Source organism: Staurois parvus, unplaced genomic scaffold (genome assembly GCF_062004578.1).
Source record: "Staurois parvus isolate SC_StPar_1 unplaced genomic scaffold, SC_StPar_1.0 ptg000226l, whole genome shotgun sequence".
NCBI classification, from domain to species: domain Eukaryota; kingdom Metazoa; phylum Chordata; class Amphibia; order Anura; family Ranidae; genus Staurois; species Staurois parvus.
Window position 1 is genome coordinate 642,631 of NW_028318022.1, and position 22,203 is coordinate 664,833.

At 41.6% G+C, this 22,203-nt stretch overlaps 1 protein-coding gene across 1 annotated transcript in view; it reads left to right on the plus strand.

Moving 5' to 3' along the window:
- LOC149460531 (glutathione S-transferase 3-like) overlaps positions 1-22,203 on the plus strand; it is a 45,519-nt gene that overhangs the window by 4,656 nt on the left and 18,660 nt on the right. Inside the window, exons 2-3 of the mRNA XM_089679513.1 lie at positions 5,254-5,350; positions 21,329-21,380. Coding sequence (XP_089535639.1) covers positions 5,264-5,350; positions 21,329-21,380 — 139 coding nt within the window. The 5' untranslated portion in view covers positions 5,254-5,263. The remainder of the gene's footprint in view (positions 1-5,253; positions 5,351-21,328; positions 21,381-22,203) is intronic.

Here is a 22,203-nt window from a genome sequence, read left to right on the forward strand (position 1 = left end):
TGTGTTGTTTGACATTAATCACTGTTATTATCCAGTTGCCTAGGAATTAAATGCTCACTGTATGTCCACGCCAAGTGTGATGTCACTTCCGGGACTTAAAATAGAACTAAACCCATTGATTTAGCTGTTTGCCAAAATAGTTACATTAAAGTGTTACTAAACCCAGGACCCTGCATTCACTATATCTGGTCTCCCACAGTATACATACCATGGAAGTGCAATTATTTTAGTAAATATAAACTAATAAATACATTTTCTTATCAGCAGTTGGAGCAGTCTTGTGACTTCTATCAGTGTCCAGAACAGCACTGGTTAAAGCTTGTAGGAGGAGTTTTCATTCTCCTCTAGGAGGATGCAAAATCCCTGACCCTCTGTCTGGACAGTGTTGATTGGCCCTGTGCTGATCACATGCACCCTCCCAAGAAAAAAAACCCTCTGTAGCAATACACACCAAACTGATCATGTGCATGTGGCTACAGGTTCAGTCTGTCTTATCAAGAGATAAGACGTGGGCATTTGAATAAGAGGAGGGGCAGAGAAAACAGAATCAAATAGCTTTTTTACACAATGCAGAGGATTAACCACAGTAAGTATAACAAGCATTCTTTACTGCATATACAGACTGATTTTTACTGTTGTGGGATTAGTAACACTTTAAAGGCATGTCGTGAATGATAACTGTCACAGTTGTCTGTGCTCCCAACCAAATTGTGAAGCCATCAATTGGCTGATGTCATAACTGATCAAGTGCAGCACCATGGCAACTGTGAATCAGAGTCTAATATGGCAGCTTCATTGGCTCTAAAGGATGGAAAGGTTTATTTCCCCTTTCATTTTGTATACTCACCTGGTTTCCTAGTAACAGTGACATTTTTTACTGTACATGCATGACGTCCCTAAGTTCCTTCTATCCAGCATCTTTCAGCTAGTATGTACCCATAGCATCTTTCTAAACTTCCAGTAGTGCAGTTTTGTGTGCACTTGTTGGGCAGTTTTCTCACATCTGGTTAGGTTGCAGTAAGTCACGACTTGCGACCGGACCTCATGCTTAAAGAGGTTATAAAGCCTAAACATTTTTTTACCTTATTGCATTCCTTGCATTAAAGTGATTGTAAACTTCAAACATGAAATATGAACAAAGCATATCCCTCTATAGTGTGTACTTGTTTCACACCAGAGCACTAAATGTAATTTCTCTGCTGCTTCATTCTTCTGCTATCAGCATGAATCACTCAAGTTTTCCTGACACTAAGAGAAGAATGGTGACAGTAAAGGGACCTCCAGCAGATTGACAGCCTCAGCTCTGTTCCTGTGAGCTATGTGAAAGGGGAGGGGGGGTGTAGTCCCTTCCCTCCAAGCAGACTCGGAGCTCTTCTCACAGCTCTGCAGCATGTAACATCTGCTCTCTGCCTCCTGCTTTCTGGAAGCTCAGACAAGCTTTATACATTCTGCACTTTCAACGGATGGTGAGATGAAGAGACTGCAGATAAACAGGTACAACTTTTGTAAGAGGATTTGTTTCATCTCTGTGTATCACCTGAGGTCAGTCACTTCACTAGGTATAAGTGAGGGTTTACAACCAGTTTAAGGTAAAAAAATGTTTAGGCATTAGTATCCCCCCCCTTCCCCCTCTTACATACCCTCATTCGATCCAGCAATGTACCCATCAACGACTCTTCTCTCCCCTCACTTCTGGGTCTCACAGGGTTCGATGAGGCAGCAGTAGCCATTGGCTCCAGCTGCTGTCAATAAAAGCCAGTGACAAGGGAGCGGGGGGGTTAAGTCGAGTCCCACCGTGTGTGCCTATGGATGCAGGCAACAGGAATCAGGAGTGAACCTGCATGAGTGCCCCCATTGAAAGTGGCTTCCTATAGGGGTACTCGCTGGAGAGGAGGAGCCAGGAATGGGGGACTTGAGAAGAGAAGGATTGAGGCCAAACCTGTTTTTTTTTTTAAATTCACATTTACAATCATTTCAAGGAGGATATACATGTTTTCACACAGACTTTATCTTTAACTACTTGAGTACCAGTCTGTAATACCCCTACATTAACAGGCCATTTTTCGGCTTTGGCACTATAATAGTTTGAAAGACGATTGCCCCATCATCCAAAGCTGTACAAAAATGAATTTTGTATAACTTGTTTGATGGTATTTAATAGCTGCTGAGTCTTTTTTTTTATAAAACAAAAGCCAGAATCATATGAAAACCTCCTAAAATTACTCCCTTTTTGAAAAGCAGACACCCCAAAATGGTCTCATTTTATTTTCCACAAGTTTTTGGAAATTAAAACACATGCTGGCATTGAGGGAGTTAAACACGGGCCATGAGAATGGTGCACTGGATACATTAATGTACAGGTATACACAGAGGAAGGAGCTAATAAAGGGGTTAATGTACAGGTCACATACAGTGGCATCATAGAGATGAAGGAATGAAAAGTTCAGTTGTGCAAGGTAAGCAAGGGGTTAACATACAGGTCATGTAGAGACAGCATTGGAGATAATATATATAGGAGAAAAGGGGGCATGAAAGGGTAAAAATAAAATTCCTGTATCACTGTAACAGAACAAAATGGATCAGCAGCAGGTGATTGGAGGGAAGGGAAACAGCCCCCTTCACACAACACACAGGAACAGAGCTGACCCTGACAATCATAGGCTGTGTGCTGGAGCTCCTCACCTGTCACCCTTTTCGCTCTTAGTGTCAGGAAAAAGAGTGAGAAGTGACAGATACAGATGGCAGAGGAAGGAGGCAGCAGGCAGAAAAGACACATTGGATTGAGTACACATTTTAGACAGATATGGTTTGTTCATATGTCTGAGGTTTATAACCAATTTAATATAATATGTTACAACACCATATAAAGCATGGCCACCTCCTCAGAAAATATGCTTTACAACACTTTTGGTGAGGTTGTATTGCAGTAAAATAACAAATAAATGAATGAGAAGAAAAAATGTTTGTGAGGCTGGGTGCAAATGATCGAGTGGGCTGTATATTCATGTATATTTAGTAAGAAAACAGGAATACCTATAGTACAGTAACATGCAGTAGATACATAGTGCAAATTTATTCTACTTGAAACAGTTTATAAACACTGCCTCATAGCTGAATACAACGCTATTACAATCAAGTTTGTAAATAAATTAATCTAGTAGACAAAATCCATATACAGTAGATATAAAAGCATATTCACATGGTTATACATGTCTGGTATAAAGAAATTCATACACTAACAAAGTAAACAAATAGGTGCATATTCCATATGAAGGTGCGGTTTAGCCATCAAACGCTTTAGACTAGGTTCACACCTATGCAGTTTGCGCTTGATCCATTGTGGTGCATTTTGTGTTTTTGCACATGCATTTTTGACGCGTTTTGCATTTTTTTCCAACTTGTTTCTGGTCAGATTAAAATGCATCAAAAACGAGTCAAATGTGCATCAAGAATGCAGTACACGTAGTGTCTCCATTGAAGTCTATTGAACCAAAAACGCAACGCTTTGCATTTAAAAAAGTCCCTGACCCTTTCCAAAAAACGCATTGGGTGAAAACGTGGAGATGTGAACCTGTCCCGTAGAAAATCATGTTAAATGGACTGCTGTGCATTTCTGCAAAACGCAACGGAAGATGCATAGGTGTGAACCTAGACTTATGCAGTGTTTTCACACAAATTAACATTTTATGAAGATGTGAAATTTCATGACTGATTTCAACATTTTATTACCAGGTGGGCCTGCAGCATGAAACCAAGTGGGATTTTGGAGATATCTCCCTGCCATCTTGCTACATTATTACATTGCATTCGAAACTTGACAAGCATACAGTATAATCAATTCATTGACTGAAAATGGGAAAATAGAGAATTTCGAATGACCAAACATTTTTACTTTGTAGTTTTGTAACTTTTTTTTATGACTTACATATTTTTACATGCTTCATTTTCATTGTTTTTGTTATTGCATTAAAGTGTTATTAACCCACCACAATAAAATCAGTCTGTATATGCAGTAAAGCATGCTTGATATACTCACTGTGGAACCTAAGGGGTTAATCTTCTGCATTGTGTAAAAATGCTGTCTTCTCTGATCCTCCCCTTCTTTTACTGTGCCCAGTCCATCTATCATGGTACAGAGCAGCAGTGGCAAGTCTACACATACTCTGTTTGTGTATTGCTAGTTTTTTTTTTTGGGGGGGGGGGTGGGGGGTGCATGTGATCAGCATAGCACCAATCAACTCTGTCCTGACAGAGGTGCAAGGGTTATGCAGCCTCATAGGACAGTCAGAGACAAATGAAAACTCCTATAAGATTAACCATTGCTCAACCTCACACTGATAGATATCACAAGAGTGCTCTAACTGCTGATGAGAAATGGTATTTAGTAGTTCGTATTTACTAAAATAATTGCACTTCTATGTACTGTGGGAGACCAGAGAGAATGAATGCAGGGTCCTTGGTTTAGTAACACATTCATACATTAGCCGTTTGAGGAGGTCTCAGTAAGGGCTCTTTCACAAACTCTGTGGAGTGGAGTGACCTCTAAGTAGCGATCAACATTCAGATTGCTTCTCAGAGAGAAATTGACAGTGAGGAATGTTTTATACTGCCTCTTTACTGTCTGAGAAAACCCTCAATTGCTGGACTACCATGCTGTAATTGCCCACATTGTACACGGTTGCTGTTCAGTCCATTTGCATTCAATGAAAGAGTTTGACAGGCGTTTCCGCCAGCAAATTTTACACCCTGAGTAACAAATGCTACGGTCACGACATGAGTAGGGCCCCTTCTGGCTGTATTGGGATAGTTCGGGTGGGCAAACAGGGGTGGTAAAACCATTGCTCAGCTGTTCGTTTTTACTGAGCTCTGGCCACCTGTATGAAAGAGCCCTAACTCAGTGCAGCTCTCTCTTAACTGTTGGGATACAATATCAGCCACAAAGAAAGGACATTGATTATAAAAAAGATGGCCAACCCATGGGCTTGCATTGTGAGAAGGATCAGTAAAGTGCAATGTATAATGCTGCCAAGCAGTGAACAGAACCTGAGTATGTAATGAACAAATATGACTGCTCCCATTTGTATATAATAAAACATGTTACATCAGAACAGTTTTTAAAACATTAACAGATATCTATTGTACATGTTAATCTAAATAAAAACATTGAAAACACTATACATTCACTTTATTTCAATATAGATTTTGTATCCCATGAGTAATCTTAACATAAGTGTATTTATTTATTTATTTTAGGGCCATAATCATGAGTGATAAACCAAAGATTCACTACTTCAATGGAAGGGGGCGAGCGGAAAGTATCCGCTGGATGTTGGCAGCATATGGTATCGAGGTTGGTAAATTGCAATGCTGAAATATTAGAGATAATTAAAGTCCAGCTCTTCTTTCAAAAAAATGTGCGGGCGGCGTGCCATTAGAACTAATAGCACTCGCAGGAATGTAAGGATGCCCCATCATTTGATGGAAATGAAAATTATCAACCTACAGAGGACTGAATTCAAAGACACCCGAAAATCAAAGTGAAAAAATTATGCAGCAGGCTAGTCCATTTTGCTGAAATTTCATTGCAGCAACTCAAAATGGTACTCAGTAGTTTGTATGGCCCCCACGTGCTTGTATGCATGCCTGACAAAGTCGGGGCATGCTCCTAATGAGACAACGTGTGGTGTCCTGGGGTATTTCCTCCCAGATCTGAACCAGGGCATCACTGAGCTCCTGGAGAGTCTGAGGTTTAACCTGGTGGCGTCAGATGGACCGAATCATGATATCGCCAAGGTGTTCTATTGGATTTAGGTCAGGTGAGCATTGGGGCCATTCACTGGTATCAATTCCTTCATCCTCCAGGAACTGCCAGCTTACTCTCGCCATATGAGGCCGGACATTGTCATGCACCAGGAGGAACCCAGGACCCACTGCACCAGCGTAGGGTCTGACAATGGGTCCAAGGAATTCATCTCGGTACCTAATGGCAGTCAGGGTGTCATTGTCTAGCCTGTAGAGGTCTGTGCGTCCCTCCATAGATATGCCTCTCCAGACCATCACTGATTCACCACCAAAACGGTCATGCTGAACAATGTTACAAGCAGCTTAACATTCTCCATGGCTTCTCCAGACCCTTTCACGTCTGTCACATGTGCTCAGGGTGAACCTGCTCTCATCTGTGAAAAGCACAGGGTGCCCGTGGCAGACCTGCCAATTCTGGTGTTCAATGCCAAATGCCAATTGAGCTCTATGGTGCTGGGGCAGTGACCACAGAGCCCACCAGAGGAGCCACCCTCATGAAGTTAGTTTCTGATTGTTTGGTCAGAGATATTCACACCAGTGGTCTGCTGGAGGTCATTTTGTAGGGATCTGACAGTGCTTATCCTGTTCCTCCTTGCACAAAGGAGCAGACACCAGTCCTGCTGATGGGTTAAGGACCTTCTACGGTCCTGTCCAGCTCTCCTAGAATAACTGCCTGTCTCCTGGAATCTCCTTCATGCTCTTGAGACTGTGCTGGGAGACACAGCAAATCTGGCAATGGCACGTATTGATGTCTTCACTGAAGCCCGCCTCACCACCTGCCCCCTGGACCCTATCCCCTCACAGCTCCTCCAGTCACCCCCCCCCTCCATCATCCGCTCCCTCACCCACATCTTCAATCTCTCCCTCTCCACAGGCACCTTCCCCTCCCCTCTAAAGCACGCACACATCACCCCCATACTCAAAAAGCCCTCCCTTGATCCCACTAACCTTAACAACCTTAGACCCATCTCCTTGTTGCCCTTCACTTCCAAGCTCCTTGAGCGCCTGGTCTACAATCGCCTAAGCACCCACCTCACTGATAACAACCTCCTTGACCCCCTACAGTCTGGCTTCCGCCCCCTGCACTCCACCAAAACCGCCCTACCTAAAATCACCAACGACCTGCTAACTGCCAAAGCCAATGGCCACTATTCTATCCTCCTGCTCCTTGACCTCTCCGCGGCCTTCGACACTGTTGACCACCCTCTCCTCCTTGCCAAACTGAACTCCCTTGGCATCAAGGGCGCTGTTCTCTCCTGGTTCACCTCCTACCTTTCCCAACGCTCCTTCAGCGTCACCTACAACACTGCCACCTCCCCCTCCCTCCCCCTCTCTGTCGGGGTCCCCCAAGGCTCTGTCCTCGGGCCCCTCCTCTTCTCCATCTATACCTCCTCCCTTGGCAAACTTATTCACTCCCACGGCTTCAACTACCACCTCTATGCCGATGACACCCAAATTTACCTCTCCACCCCCCACCTCACCCCCTCACTCTCTGCCCGCATCGCCCACCTCCTAAACGACATATCAGACTGGATGTCGCTCCATTTCCTCAAACTTAACCTATCCAAAACCAAGCTCCTGGTCTTCCCCCCTCCCCATGCCCCCCCCCCCCCCATCCTCTCCATCACTACTAACAACGCCACCATCTCTCCCACCCCACACGCCAAAGTCCTGGGTGTCACCCTGGACTCCCACCTCTCCTTCCTACCCCACATCCAACTGCTATCTAGATCTTGCAGGCTCCACCTCCGCAACATCTCCAAGATATGCACATTCTTCACCCCAGACACTACCAAACAACTCATACACTCCCTCATCATCTCACGCCTGGACTATTGCAACTCCCTTCTCACTGGCCTACCCAAACGAACGCTATCCCCACTCCAGTCAATCCTAAACTCTGCGGCCAGACTCATCCACCTCACCAAGCGCTCCACATCTGCCTCCCCCCTCTGCCAATCCCTTCATTGGCTCCCGATTGCCCAACGCATCAAGTTCAAGCTGCTAACCCTGACCTACAAGGCCACTCACAATGCCGCCCCGAACTACATAACTGACCTGATACCCAGATACTACCCTACCCGTGCCCTCCGCTCCTCACAGGACCTCCTGCTCTCTAGCTCCCTGGTCTCCTCCTCCCACGCCCGATTGCAGGACTTCTCCCACCACTCCATCCCCCACAGCCATCTCCTCCTGTGCCACCTTCCCCTCCCTCCTAGATTGTAAGCTTGAAAGAGCAGGGCCCTCGAACCCCTCGTGTAGTGTATTGTTACTGTCTTGTCTCATGTTATGTCCCCCTGCTACTGTACAGCGCTGAGCATACCCTTTGGCGCTATATAAATACTGTATAATAATAATAATGTGCAATCCTGGAGGGGTTGGGCTGCCTGTGCAACCTCTGTAGGGTCCTGGTATCGCCTCATACTACCAGTAGTGACACTGACCCTAGCTGAATGCAAAACAAATGAAAAACAGTGAGAAAAGATGAGTAGGGAAAAAAATTTCACCATTCCTGTTTTGGGGGTCGTCTCATTGTTGCCCATCTGATGCACCTGTTGTTAATTTCAATAACACCAAAGCAGCTGAAACTGATTAACAACCCCCTCTGCTACTTAACTGACCAGATCAATATCCCAGGAGTTTAATTGATTTGATGCTATACTCTGATTAAAAAGTGTTCCTTTATTTTTTTTTTTCAGCAGTGTACTATATGTATCACTGGAGTAGATATACTAAAGGTAACTAGATTGTGCGCTTTGCAAGTGCAGTTGCTCCAGAGTTTGGTAAATGAGGTAAAGCTTCACTTTACAAAGAATACCCAATCACATTGAAGGAAAATTAAGAAAAAAAAATCATTTTTGCTTGCACATGATTGAATGATGGAAGTCAGTATAACATTCTCTTATTTACTAAATAGTTGGAGACATCCTATAAGGATGTTATTCCACTGCAATCCTTGGTGTCATCTGCAAAGACTGAAATTGTATTTTTAATCCCAGACCCTATATTATTTATAAATATATTAAAAAGTAAGGGTCCCAGCACTGAACCTTGGGGTACACTACTAACAACCCTAGACCAATCAGAGTATGAATCATTAACCACTACTCTCTGTATACGATCTTTTAGCCAGTTTTCTATCCATTTACATACAGATTTTTCCAAGCGTGTAGACTTTACCTAACACATTAGCCTTGTGAGGGGAACTGCGTCAAACACTTTTGAAAAATCCAAGTATACCATGTCCACCACCACCCCTCTGTCCAAGGTTTTGCTCACTTCCTCATAAAAAGAAATCAGATTTGTTTGACAACTTCTGTCTTTCATGAATCCATGCTGTCTGTTGCTTAAAATATTTTTTTTCCAGCAAAAACTCCTCTATGTGGTCTTTTAATAAATTCTCCAGTATCTTCCCAACTATAGAAGTTAAACTAACAGGTCTAAAATTACGACCCCTTTTTAAATATTGGCACCACATTGGCCTTATGCCAATCCAGTGGCACTATGCCAGTCATTAAAGAGTCCCTAAAAATGAGAAACAATGGCTTTGAAATTATTTCCTTACATGTAATCCTATAGGGGGTTCCAAATGCTAGCTAGGGTATACAGACAGGGACACAGGTTCCCCCAAGCCACAAGCTGAAATATAAGGGTGAACCTGGCCAAGAAGCAGCTTTAAGGTTTGGAGAACTTGTTGTCAGAGTAGAATACTGTGCAATATAATCCCTTAATGTGGTGAATAACATAAGCATTGCATAATTCCATATATGTAGCACATCCCAGTCAGGCCATTAGTGAAATATAGTTTTTGGCTCACTCTGTAGACAGAGAAGTGTGATTGCTTGTTTTAGTCTGCAATGGCTTCACAAGCTGTGGCATTGATTGCTTTCCTCTAGTTCTGTTGAGAATCTTCCAGAGCATGAGGTGGGATGATACAAATCCTCAGCCTGAATGTTTTCCAACTATCTGACTAATCCCTGAGGAGTTGCACCTAGCAGGTGGCCAGAGGAAGGGGGGTAAATAGACCGAAGACTTGGCAGACAGAGTTAGTTTGTTCTTGGTCCCATCTGACGAAGGATGGATTGCTTCAGGGAGGTTGCTTGCCCCAGGAGCCACCCAGAACTAACTGCTGGACTACCTGATGCTAAGAGCAGAACACTTAAACATGGACTTCTCCCTTCCGGGTCTGTGAGTAGTTTATTCACAGAGCTGCAGTCTCCATGGTCTTCAATTGAGAATAGGGGACTGTTCCAGATAGCCCAGATTGTCCCTGTTGCCTTATGACCATGGGCTGCAAGAGATAGACTGTTCTAGCCTATAATTCCTCCCCCCCCCAAAAAAAAAGACAACTCCTAGACTGCTTCCTGAGCCAGAGTAAGTTAACTGCTTGCTGTGTGCCTGGCTGCCTCTACACTACCTAGGAGAGACCCTGTACTAAATTCAGTGCCCCTCTCGAGGGTAGTGCTACACATACTGTAAATAGGGTATTGCACCCAACATATATATCATACTAAGTAAAGAACGTAGGAAATGCAATTTCCTTGCACCATTAGACAACAGCAACATAGGAGACCTTTATTAGCACTGTCATGCTACTAAAATCTCTACCAATTAACCACTACAGCTAGCAAGTGATGGCACAAATGGCTCCCTATGGAGTAAGATACACAAGCAGCATACAGTAACGTCCTGCAGCAGTCAATTGTATATGATTTGGAGCATTGTGCAGTCATGTAAGACAGATCACTACTACATGCTATTTGTGTAGTTTACTCCATAGGGAGTCATTTGTTCTATCTGTTTAGTAATCTATTGCTACTCCTAGCAAATTAATTCTATCAATTTTAGTAGCACAACAGAGCCATTTGAATCCTTCTGTGCAGATTTGGCCTTAAAAATTATCCCTGGCTAGAATATACCCAAGAACCTTTGGCTTCTTTTTATTGCTATACATCAAGGTTTGGGATTTCCCCTTACTTCCTGTGCAGGTGACATGTTTCCTTATTATATTGCTTTTGGTGCCACTCATAATAGAGTTTTAAACATATCCATGTGTCCCTGAACATGGGGTGCAGGCTTATCCTGATACCAATCCAGAGGACTAGTAAACATAAAGAGGAAAGGATTGCCGCTACTCCCGACGAACCCAGGTGAATAAACGATAAGGAGCTTCAGCCTATATGTCTCCACCAAACCACAAACCCTGAAGCATTTTGCCCGTCCACCAGGGCTTAGACATAGTCTATGACAATACATTTATTGTGTGACCAAATGTCTTGCAAACTCCTATATTACCTTGTAAATATAGCGTTGATTTAATTGCAGGCTGCACATTGCCTGTGCACAGTGCAAAGCTGTGGGAAGGACCCAGCAGTTACACCCAATAAAGACTGCATGTAAAGACCTACAAGGAACGTGGTACAAGACCAGTCACCCTGAGATCAACAGTTTCCAAATTTTTTTGTATTATTTTTTTTTATTTAGTTTTTCCAAAATAACACAATACACATATAGAGAAAAAAAATTATATGCACAATTATAATAAGGTGTACATACTGTACATCCATATTCATCACATTTCAAACCTGAGACAGGTGAACCTGAGAGCAACAGTTTCCAAACTTTTTTTGTGTTATTTTTTTTACTTAGTCTTTCCAAAATAACACAATATGCATATAAAGAACAAAAAAAATGATATGCACAATTATAATAAGGCAGGCCTTGAAATTTCCACTCGCGTGCTTGCCAATGGTGAGTGGAAATTATGGTGGGGACAAGTGTGTCCCCAGGGCCATCTTGCTGAGCAGGCTCGGAACTCAGGGCTGGATCTGTCATTGGCACTGGGAGCCGTCAGACTGCTCAACAGCTGAGCGCAGTGAAAGCAAAGGAAGGAGTGTGTGCTGTGCTCTCTGCCTCCCCCTAGAGTGCAGTACCCAGCTCTGTGAGTGAACAACAAAGTACTGCAACTTTTTATAGGGGTGTGTTTGTGTGTGTGTGCATGTGTGTGCATGTATATGTGTGTGTGTGTGTTTGTGTGTATGTACGTACATGTGTCTGTGTGTACAGTACATGTTTCTAAGTATGTATGTATGTACATGTGTCTGTGCGTGTGTGTTTCTGTGTATGTACTTGTGTCTGTGTGTATGTACATGTATGCGTGTGTGTACGTGTCTGTGTGTGTATACATGTGTCTGTATGTGTGTGTGTACATGTGTCTGTGTGCGTGTGTTTACATGTTTCTGTGTGTGTATGTATGTACATGTCTGTGTGTGTGTACAGGTGTCTCTGTTTGTTTGTGTGTGTGTATGTACATGTGTCTGTATGTAAACCTACATGTATGGGTGGTTTGGTCAGGTTCAGGATTATGTGGTTATTATGGGTGGTAGAGTATGGGGCATTTGAGGTACTGCTGGGTTGGATAGTAGGTAGGATATGCTTGGTAGAGTTATGGTTATGTGAGTGAAAGATCATGGGGGGTTATGGTTGTATGCGGTGCATGATCTAAGTATGATGGAGTGTTTAGGGGGACATTGGAGGCCCTGATGTAATATGGTAACATTTAACAGTGTAATTTCATGAAATAATTTATGAGGGCATGTTTAGGGGGGAATTAGGGGTTTAGCAGGGTAGGGGTTGGGTGGGGCAACTGGTGGCGAGTAACTCTTAAGGCCTGGCTATTAGCTCAGGACTTGAAATTTTAAGCCCTGCAATATGGTGTACATATTGTACATCCATATTCATCACATTTCAAACTTGGGACAGGTCACCCTTTAGAGCAACAGTTTCCAAACTTTTTGTGTTTTTTTTTATTTAGTCTTTCCAAAATATCACAATACGCATATAGAGAACAAAAAGGAAAATTATATGCACAGTTATAATAAGGTGTACATACTGTACATCCATATTCATCACATTTGAAACCTGGGACAATTATAATGTAACTACTACAAAAAGATAAAAGTCAAGGATAATATAATTAAGGGGTCCAAAGAAACCCATCCCTCTGGTACCCACTCACTGTACCTTATCAGTGTGGCTCAGTGATCAGAAAAGCATACACGGACAAACTGGCCACAGAAAGAAAGGGCTGTAGTCAACAGATCAGAACAATTAGAGCCTGCTGGGTCAAAATCCACAGGAGGTTAACACATATTTATAATCCAAAAAATCCTTTATTAAAAAATAATTATCATAATGATACAAATGCAAAACAAAATTGAAAAAAAAGTGTTTTTAGTTTTGTTTTATATTTGTATCATTATCATACTTATTTTTCAATAAAAGATTTTTTTGTTTATAAATATGTGTTAACCCCCTGTGAATTTATGCCCCGTAGGCTTTAATTGTTCTGATCTGTTGACTACAGCCCTTTCTTTCTGTGGTCGGTTTGACAGTTATAATGTAACCCTGAGGTTAATGCAGCCAGAATATTCCCTACCTGTCACGTGAATATGGCAAAAGCACAATCAACAAATAAGAATCAAGCGCATATAGTCCAGATATATGTCTGGAGCAGACTTTGTGTTTTATAATATCCGCAGAGGGTAATTTAGTAACTACTAGAGGGGGAAATTGGAAAGATTAAATATAAGGGAAACTGTAAAGGTGAGAGAAAGGGGGAAAAATACATGAGGTCTGGGCATTGAAGGGTATGGTCTCCCCACAGTTCTTGCATTTGGAAAATAGCTAGCCTAAAAACGTAGCCTAGAGGTCTGGAGAAACATATTCTTGGGAAAAATGGAAATCATGCCAATAAAACCACAATTTGCAAAACTGGTCCTTCTTGAGTTTCAGTGAGGCCATAAGTTCCTCTATGCATTTGATATTGATGACCATAGGTATCCACTCTCCAACAGAGGGAAGGGTCAGCCATTTTGTCTGACTCAGTTAAGAGAGAATGATTATAGTAACTTCTAGGAAGCATAGTAAGCTGCAAAGGAAAAGCTACAGGGAAACATCTGTGAAGTTAGTCACCTAGGTTTCCCAATAAGGTTGTGTTGGGAATTCCCAAAAATATATAATGGAGTACCCCTTGTCAAGTTGCATCTCCACCATATAAAAGTGGAAAGAAGGATTTTATGCAAAAGGACTGGTACTCTATAACACCTGGTCAAGATTTTATACCTGGCCTTCTGGAATCTGCTAGAAATAGACTGTACAAAAAACATCATATGATCCCTTTGTTCTTGTGTCAAGGTCAGACCTAAGTCGTGCTCCCATTTTTGAGCAAATAGGGGATGAAGCCCTCATCTGGAAGAGGTATAGTATTATACAAACAGGTAATCAAGGGGTCTAGGCAGTAATTATCAAAGGATAAGTGAAATTAAAGTGCAACTAAAGGCAAAACAGTTTTTTTTAGTTTTCAATAGCGTGAACAGGGATTAGAACACCTGACAGTTTTTATTGCTGGCTGTGCCCCTATTAGGGAGATTCCCCCTCTCTATTTGTCCTGTTCATTGTTATCATGGAAAGTGAAAGTAAAAGAAAATCCAGAATTTTGGGTTGACATCAGAAAATTAATAGAGGGTAAATCTTCCAATGGGGACACTAGTTCTGGTGACACACCGGAATTCCCTCACTTTGGAGGAAGTTCCTCTCATTTCCTGTTTTGGATATCGGGCAGGAAGTGAAATCTCCGCAATTGGACACAGATGGTAAAAAAAAAATTGGGGGCTAAAACCCTCCCTCACTCTATCCTAAATAGGATAAAAGTTTGAATTTAGTTACTTTAAAGTGGAACTGCATTGCATCTGAACACCACAAAGCAAAAATGCTATTTAATTCATTTTTAATATTCAAAGCAAATGTGTCATTTACGTCCTGGAATCCATCTGCCCTTAGCTCAGGCATATGCTGAGCTGAGTTCCTTCTTATAGACTAATGGGGTGTATGACATCATTTGTCTAGGCATGGAAGCCAGGAAGTAACTGAAGAATTGTAAAAAAAAGTGTAAAACAAGTAAATATGACATACTTTCCTGTATATTTACTAATGCTAGCAGCATAAGGATTAAAAATAGTTGATTGAGAGAGTGAAGTTACACTTTAATGCTTGCAGTTTAATAGCAGACAAAAAGTTATATGGACTGCCAGTGTTTCATTTGAGGATCTAAGATTGCATGTATTTCCAAAATAGACTTCCCCTCTCCCCTGAATTGTTTAAAATGAGGATCTGAAGTCCCAGGTGGAAAGGCCCAGGATCTGATAACTGGAGTCATAACAGAGGGATGAGGCTGTAAGGTTAGAGATGCAACAAGATTTAGAGATTATCAGTAATGTAATCCCTTTAAATTGATGAAGTTTAATCACTGGTGGGAGAGTGACCTGTTGCCAGAGCGGGAGTTCAACCATGTTTTGCTCCAGGTTCATCCAACTTTTAAATGAGGCATGTGTATACCAGTCTAAAACTCTTGACATGTGGACCACCTGGTAATATTTAGATGGATCTGGAAAGTCTATGTATCTCCATTCTTTTGGCAAGGACAAGAGTTTATATGATAACCTCTTGGATTTGTATGCCCCCAAAAAGTTGGGAAAATCAGCTTTTACGGACCAGAAAAAAAGGATCTCAGAATAGATATCAGGATTTTCTGTAGGAGATGCAACAGCCGGGGAAAAATATTCATTTTTAATATGCTATTCCCCTTGACCACGTAAAAATATGATGATTCCAATGCACCAGGTCTAATCTATGGTAACAGTAATGGGGGACATTTCCTTATGAATGGTGTAATGTATGCCCCTAATATTTAATTATAATTGAATTTGTCATCCAGTTGAGTAGGAAATGTTAATGATCTGTCGTAGTATATTTTGTTTAATGCTTCCAACTTGACAACTTTTTTTTTTGTAGTTGGCAAGTTCTGCATTATTCAGACCTTAGCTAGAAAGGGAGAAATTAAAGATATGAGTTAAAGAATGAAGGATCGAGCCAGAGGGTGACCATAGTATTTGCGAGGGAACAGGGTCCAGGGGGCAGGTGGTTAGGTGGGCTTTAGAAAACAGTTTACCAACTTCCTCTATAGTAGCTGTGTTAAACAAGGGAAGTATAGATTGTGCAGGTGGACAAGGAGTGTAGAGTGAGGGAGATATCTGTACAGTGGAGATCTCGTCACGAATTGTATCAATCTTATTTGTTAAGTGATTAGCGATCTCCTGGGCAGTGAGTGAGTTAGTGGGTGGATGTAGAGAAGGACGAAGTAGAGTGCTAAAGGTAGAAAAGAGTTGACGGGGATTGCGTGAGAGGGTGTTGATGAGAGTGATAAAATAGGTCTGTTTGGCAGTGTGGAGACAAGAATTGTATTTTTGAAGGGTAGATTTATATTGGTTGAAGTCTTGCTGGGTCTTAGTCTTGCTCCATAAACACTCAAGAGCACGGCTACGTTTTTTGAAGCATCTGGTATTGTCTGTTTGCTAGGGCTGTAGTGGTTGGGGCCTAATTCTCTGTGTAGTGAGGGCCAATGTATCCACGGTTAATCACAGTGAACTATTGTAGACAGAAGTGGCCAGGTTGGGGCAGGACAGGACTGAGATTTTGTCATAGAGACAATCTGTTGCCGAAAAAGAAGGGTAAAGGTAGCGAAGGTTTTTATGGGTAACTGTTTGGTAGTTGGAAGACAATGAGGAGGAAGCCAAGGAGAGAGTGAAGCTAATAAGGGAGTGTTCAGAGAGAGGAAAAGGAAAGTTGGTGAGGTTGCAAGGAGTGCATAGGTAGGAGAATACAAGGTCAAGGCAGTTACTATTAGAGTGAGTAGAAGCATGTGTCCATTGTTTTAGGTCAAAAGAAGTGGTTAGGCTCAGAAGTTTAGAGGTAGCAGGAGTGTTGAGATTAACAGGGATGTTGAAGTCACCAAGAATGATTGTGGGAATTTTATGAGAGAGAAAGTAAGGCAGCCAGGCAGAGAAGTCATCAAGGAAGCTTGATACCGGTCCAGGAGGACAATAGATCACAGCAATTCTTCAAGAAACTGGAGAGAACAGACGAATATAGTGAACTTCAAATGAGGAGAGGGACAGAGAGGGAGGTGAATGGAGGACCTGAAAAGTGCTTTGAGGGGATAGGAGGATTACAACTCCACCTCCTTTCCATCCACTAGGCCTGGAAGAGTGAGTTCAGAGCAGGGGCGGACTGACAACTCATGGGGCCCCCAGGCAATAGGGGATCATGGGGCCCCTGTGCCCTTGCCCAAACTCAAAAAAGCCTATGAAAAAGGTACCAGGGGCATCTCATGGGGCCCCCTACTGACCCCGGGCCCTCGGGCAGTGCCCGAGTTTCCAAATGGTCAGTCCGCCCCTGGTCCAGAGGAGACCACCATGGGAGAGGGCAGCAGAAGAGGAAAAGTCAGATTCATGAAGCCAGGTTTCTGTAATTGCAAGTAGGTTAAAGGAGTTTGTGATAAAAAGGTCATGGACAGAGGTGGGCTTGTTACAGACAGAGCGGGCATTCCAGAGGGCACAGGAAAAGGGGAGGCTGGTCCTAGGAAGAAGAGCAATAGTAACCAGATTGAGTGGATCCTGTGAGAGGATAGGGGTGCCAGGTGTGTTAGTCAAAGGAAAAGTATGGTGGCCCAGGATTTGGGGAAATGTCTCCAGATGTTAGGAGAAGCAGAAGTGTGAGAGAGGTAATATGGGAGTATGACTTATGTGGAGGGACAGGTCCCAGTGTCCTGGAGGTTTAATTAGTATGTGGGTTCAGAATTATTAGGAGTTGATGAGTACAGTAGTAAGGTGAAGAAAGGAGTGAGGGTGATATATATATAAGCTGTGGGGTGGAGAAGAGGGGTGAAGGAGAGAGAGTTTGAAGAGAGAGGACACAACTGTGAGAAGGAGGAATAGGGAGTGCATGTTACAGAGTGGTGAGATGAAGAAGCAGACTAGGTAAGAGATGAAAGAACTGGATGGGGAAACTGGTCACCTGTAGTCTGTTTAGTATTTGAAGTTGTCAGCTTTTCGCTTTGTGCATTCACTGAAGTACAATGCTCAATACTTAATCCAAGATCAATACTTTAGCCAAGATGATAGTTGCCAATGCTGCCCACGGCTGTGTCTCCCCTAAGGAAGGCCTAAATGTATACTGAGTTGGGTGGGGGTATTGCCAATTAATCAATTAGGACATCCCTGCCTTTTCCCATTAGTAAGAGAGATGGCCTCATTTACCCAAACTGCTGCAGCAGGATGGGATTAAATTGTATCAGTCAACCAAGACACATTGACTTTGGCGACAATATATATAAATTTGTGTTTCAAAAAGTCCCAGTCTATCTGATCGAAGCCTTTCTCCAATCCTGCTGATTTCCGCAGAAGCAGAGTATCCTTTGACTGAGCTAAGTGGCTGAGGTATAGAACCATGCTTGTATTGTCTTTGGCTTGCCTACTAGTCTGAATCACATCTGAGTGTTTTTTCATGCATATTTTACAGTGTTTTTGTGCATTTTCATACAGCGTTTTTAGCTCTTTTTGAGCTTTGGCGTTTTTTTTATTAGCCACTAGAAAAAAATTTCATCTGTTGCATCATTTGTTGATAGGTTTTTCTGTTTCAGCTTTTCCATCAACTTTTATTTGTTTTTTTATTATTATTATTATTATTATTATTATCTATTAATTAATTAATTGTTCTTTTTGTTCAGGTGATAATAATAATAATTATTATTATGATAAATTCATAAATAAATGTTAAATAAATACACACATACAGTTGCAAGAAAAAGTATGTGAACCCCTTGGGATTACGTGGAGTTTTGGATGAATTGGGCATAAAATGTGCTCTGAACGTCATCTAAGTCACAACAATAGAAGAACACAGTCTGCTGAACATAATACTACACAAACATTAGATGCTGCCATGGTTTAATTGCACATAACATGTAAACATTCACAGTGCAGGGAGGAAAAAGTATGTGAGGCCCTAGCTTAATGACTTCTCCCAGAGCTAATTGGAGCCAGGAGTGAGCCAACCTTGACTCCAATCAGTGTGATGATATTGGATGTGTTGCTGACAGCTGTCCTGCCCTTAAAAACACACACCTGTTTTGGGTTTACTGGTTTCAAGAAGCACTGTCTGATGTGAACCATGCCTCGCAGAAAAGAGCTCTCAGAAGACCTACGATCAAGAATTGTTGACTTGCATGAAGCTGGAAAGGGTTACAAAAGTATCTCCAAAAGCCTTGATGTTCATGTGTCCACGGTAAGACAGACTGTCTACAAATGGAGAAAGTTTAGTACTGTTGCTACTCTCCCTAGGCGTGGTCGTCTTGTAAAAATGACTGCAAGAGCACAGCGCAGAATGCTGCATGAGGTAAAGAAGAATCCCAGAGTGTCAGCTAAAGACCTACAGAAATCTCTGGCACATGCTAACATTTTTGTTGACACATCTATAATAAGGAAAACATTAAACAAGAATGGAGTACATGGGAGGACACCACGGAGGAAGCCATTGCTGTCCAAAAAGAATATTGCAGCACGTTTGAAGTTTGCAAAAGAGCACCTGGATGTTCCACAGCACTACTGGCAAAATATACTGTGGACAGATGAAACCAAGATTGAGTTGTTTGGGAAGAACACACAACAATGTGTGGAGAAAAAAAGGCACAGCACACCAACATCAAAACCTCATCCCCACTGTGAAACATGGCGGAGGGAGCATCATGGTTTGGGGCTGCTTTGCTGCCTCAGGGCCTGGACGGTTTGTTGTCATTGATGGGAAAATGAATTCCAGAGTTTATCAAGACATTTTGCAGGAAAACGTACGACCATCAGTCCGCCAACTGAAGCTCCGCAGAGGATGGGTGATGCAACAGGACAATAACCCAAAGCATACAAGTAATTCAACAAAACAATGGCTGCAACAGCACAGAATAGACCTTCTGGAGTGGCCCAGTCAGAGTCCTGACCTCAACCCGATTGAAATGCTGTGGCATGACCTTAAGAGAGCAATTCACACCAGACATCCCAAGAATATTGCTACACTGAAACAGTTTTGTGAAGAGGAGTGGTCCAAAATTACTCCAGATCGTTGTGCAGGTCTGATCTGCAACTACAGGAAACGTTTGGTTGAGGTTATTGCTGCCAAAGTAGGGTCAACCAGTTATTAAGTCCAAAGGTTCACATACTTTTTCCTCTCTGCACTGTGAATGTTTACATGTTATCTGCAATTAAACCATTGCAACATCTAATGTTTGTGTAGTATTATGTTCAGCAGACTGTGTTCTTCTATTGTTGTGGCTTAGATGACGTTCAGAGCACATTTTATGCCCAATTCATGCAAAACTCCACGTAATCCCAAGGGGTTCACATACTTTTTCTTGCAACTGTACATAAAAATAACCCCTAAAAAATATATTAAACAAATTACTTTTTTTATTATTATTATTATTATTAATAATAATAATAAAAAAATAATTAATTAATTTAAAATAAATACACAAATAAAAATAATCATAAATAAATACTTGTAATAATTAATTAATAACAATTAACCCATAACTTTAACCCCTAAAACCTAAAAAAGTTATAAAATAATAATAAAAATAAATTATTTATATTATTATTATTATTATTATTAATAATAATAATTCATTTCATTTATAATCTAAGGGCCACGCATCCTCTGGGGTTAAATACTGCACTTATGTTTAAGCCATCTCTGTAAATACCAGTGACTGTTTGTTTTTGTTTTTTTCCTGTTTGTTGTGTAATTTTTCAATTATGTTCTGAATTGATATCTGGCTGCTGTTCTGTCCAGAAATGTTCTGTCTCCTGTTGTCCGCTCTGCTGTTATAACAGCGGTGGAGGATGGGGAGAAAGAAGCGGTTCCTAAGTGGCGTGATCGGGTCAGGGTGAAACAGTGGCTCGGTCCGCATCCGGACCACAATCCACCATTTAATGATGCCTTCTCTATAGTGTGTACCTGCCTCAATCCAATGCAATAAGTGTTATTTCTGTCAGCTACCTCCTTCCTCTGCTATCAGCATGATTCACTTGTGATGACTTTTCCTGACACCAAGAGAAAAATGGTGATGGGGAGGGCACAGCCTGTGATTGACAGCCTCAGCTTAGTTCCCGTGTGCTGTGTGAAGGAGGTGTGCTGTCCCTTCTTTCTAATCAGCTCTCAGAGCTCTCCTCGCTGAGTTTAACTTCAGCTCCCCACCTCCTGCTTTTCAGAGCTGAGACATCCTGTGTAAATTTTAAATGGATGTAGGGGATATACAGCTGTAGATAAACAGGTACAATGTATGTAGGATGACTTTTTTTCATATCTGTGTTACACCTGAGGGCAGTCTGGGTATACATAAGGGATTACAACCACTTTAAGCTTATTTAAAAAAAACAAAAAACTGTCATGTACCCGTTTATTCATGTTTTGTTTTAACTTTAGAGAATGAGAAGGCCTGGTGTGAGGCCAGTATTACCCTAAAACTGTCCACAAATTCATGATGATTTTTAAGTAAATATAAACAAATATTTCCTAGCACACATGAATGCTTTATTGTCTGGTGATACTTTTTTATTTATTCTTTTTATCTTGCCAGTTTGAAGAAAACTTTATTGAAGAAAAGGAACAATATGACCAGATGGTTAAAAGTATGTATTTGTTACTATTTATCTTGTCCACTTGGCTTGGGTGGGCTGTTATGTACCATGTGCTTGTTACTTAGTAGTACTCTAAATAATGTAAAAAATCTCTTCAGGGATTTGTAAGATGTATATTTGATTATCAGCTTAAAGGAACCTACTATGGGAAAAAGAGGTGTCCATTGGTTCTCCTAAAATGCTAGAAGTCTGGCGCTTGAGTGTTAGCATTTTGACCCAGAATAGGCATGTAGATAAGAACCTTTGACTCTTCTGAGACTTTCATGATCTTCATGCCAGTTCTGGGTTGGTGAAGTGGAAGGTTTTGAAATCAGCTGAAGGATTGCAACTGCATAATTAAAAAATTCTGTACTCCCTTTTTTAGTATTTTTTTCTTTCCTGGTGAATTTTCATTGCAGCATACAATGTTTTGAAGCTTTCAAGAAAATAGGAACAGTTATTTATAAATTCCACATACCCCACTATCTGACATTTCTGTAAATTTTATGCTGTTAGGATGGGAGCTATGCATGCTGCCATGAAGATGCATAGGGAAGGTAAAATTACTGAAAGGTGAGCTTTTGTTTTCCTGGAGTGTCATGGCAGATACAGTGGGACTTGTATACAAACACACAGTGTGGGAATACAATAGTAATTTTTTGTGGTCGGGTCTGAACAGACGTGCTGAGCGAAAGTTAATTCAAATTGAACTAAGGAGAGGCAGGCTTGTTTAACTACTGCTTGGTCAACTGGTGATGCCAGTGGCGAGTGTATTATTATTGTAATTTAAAAAAAACTCTTAGATGGGCATCTTAGCAAACACAACATACTGGAA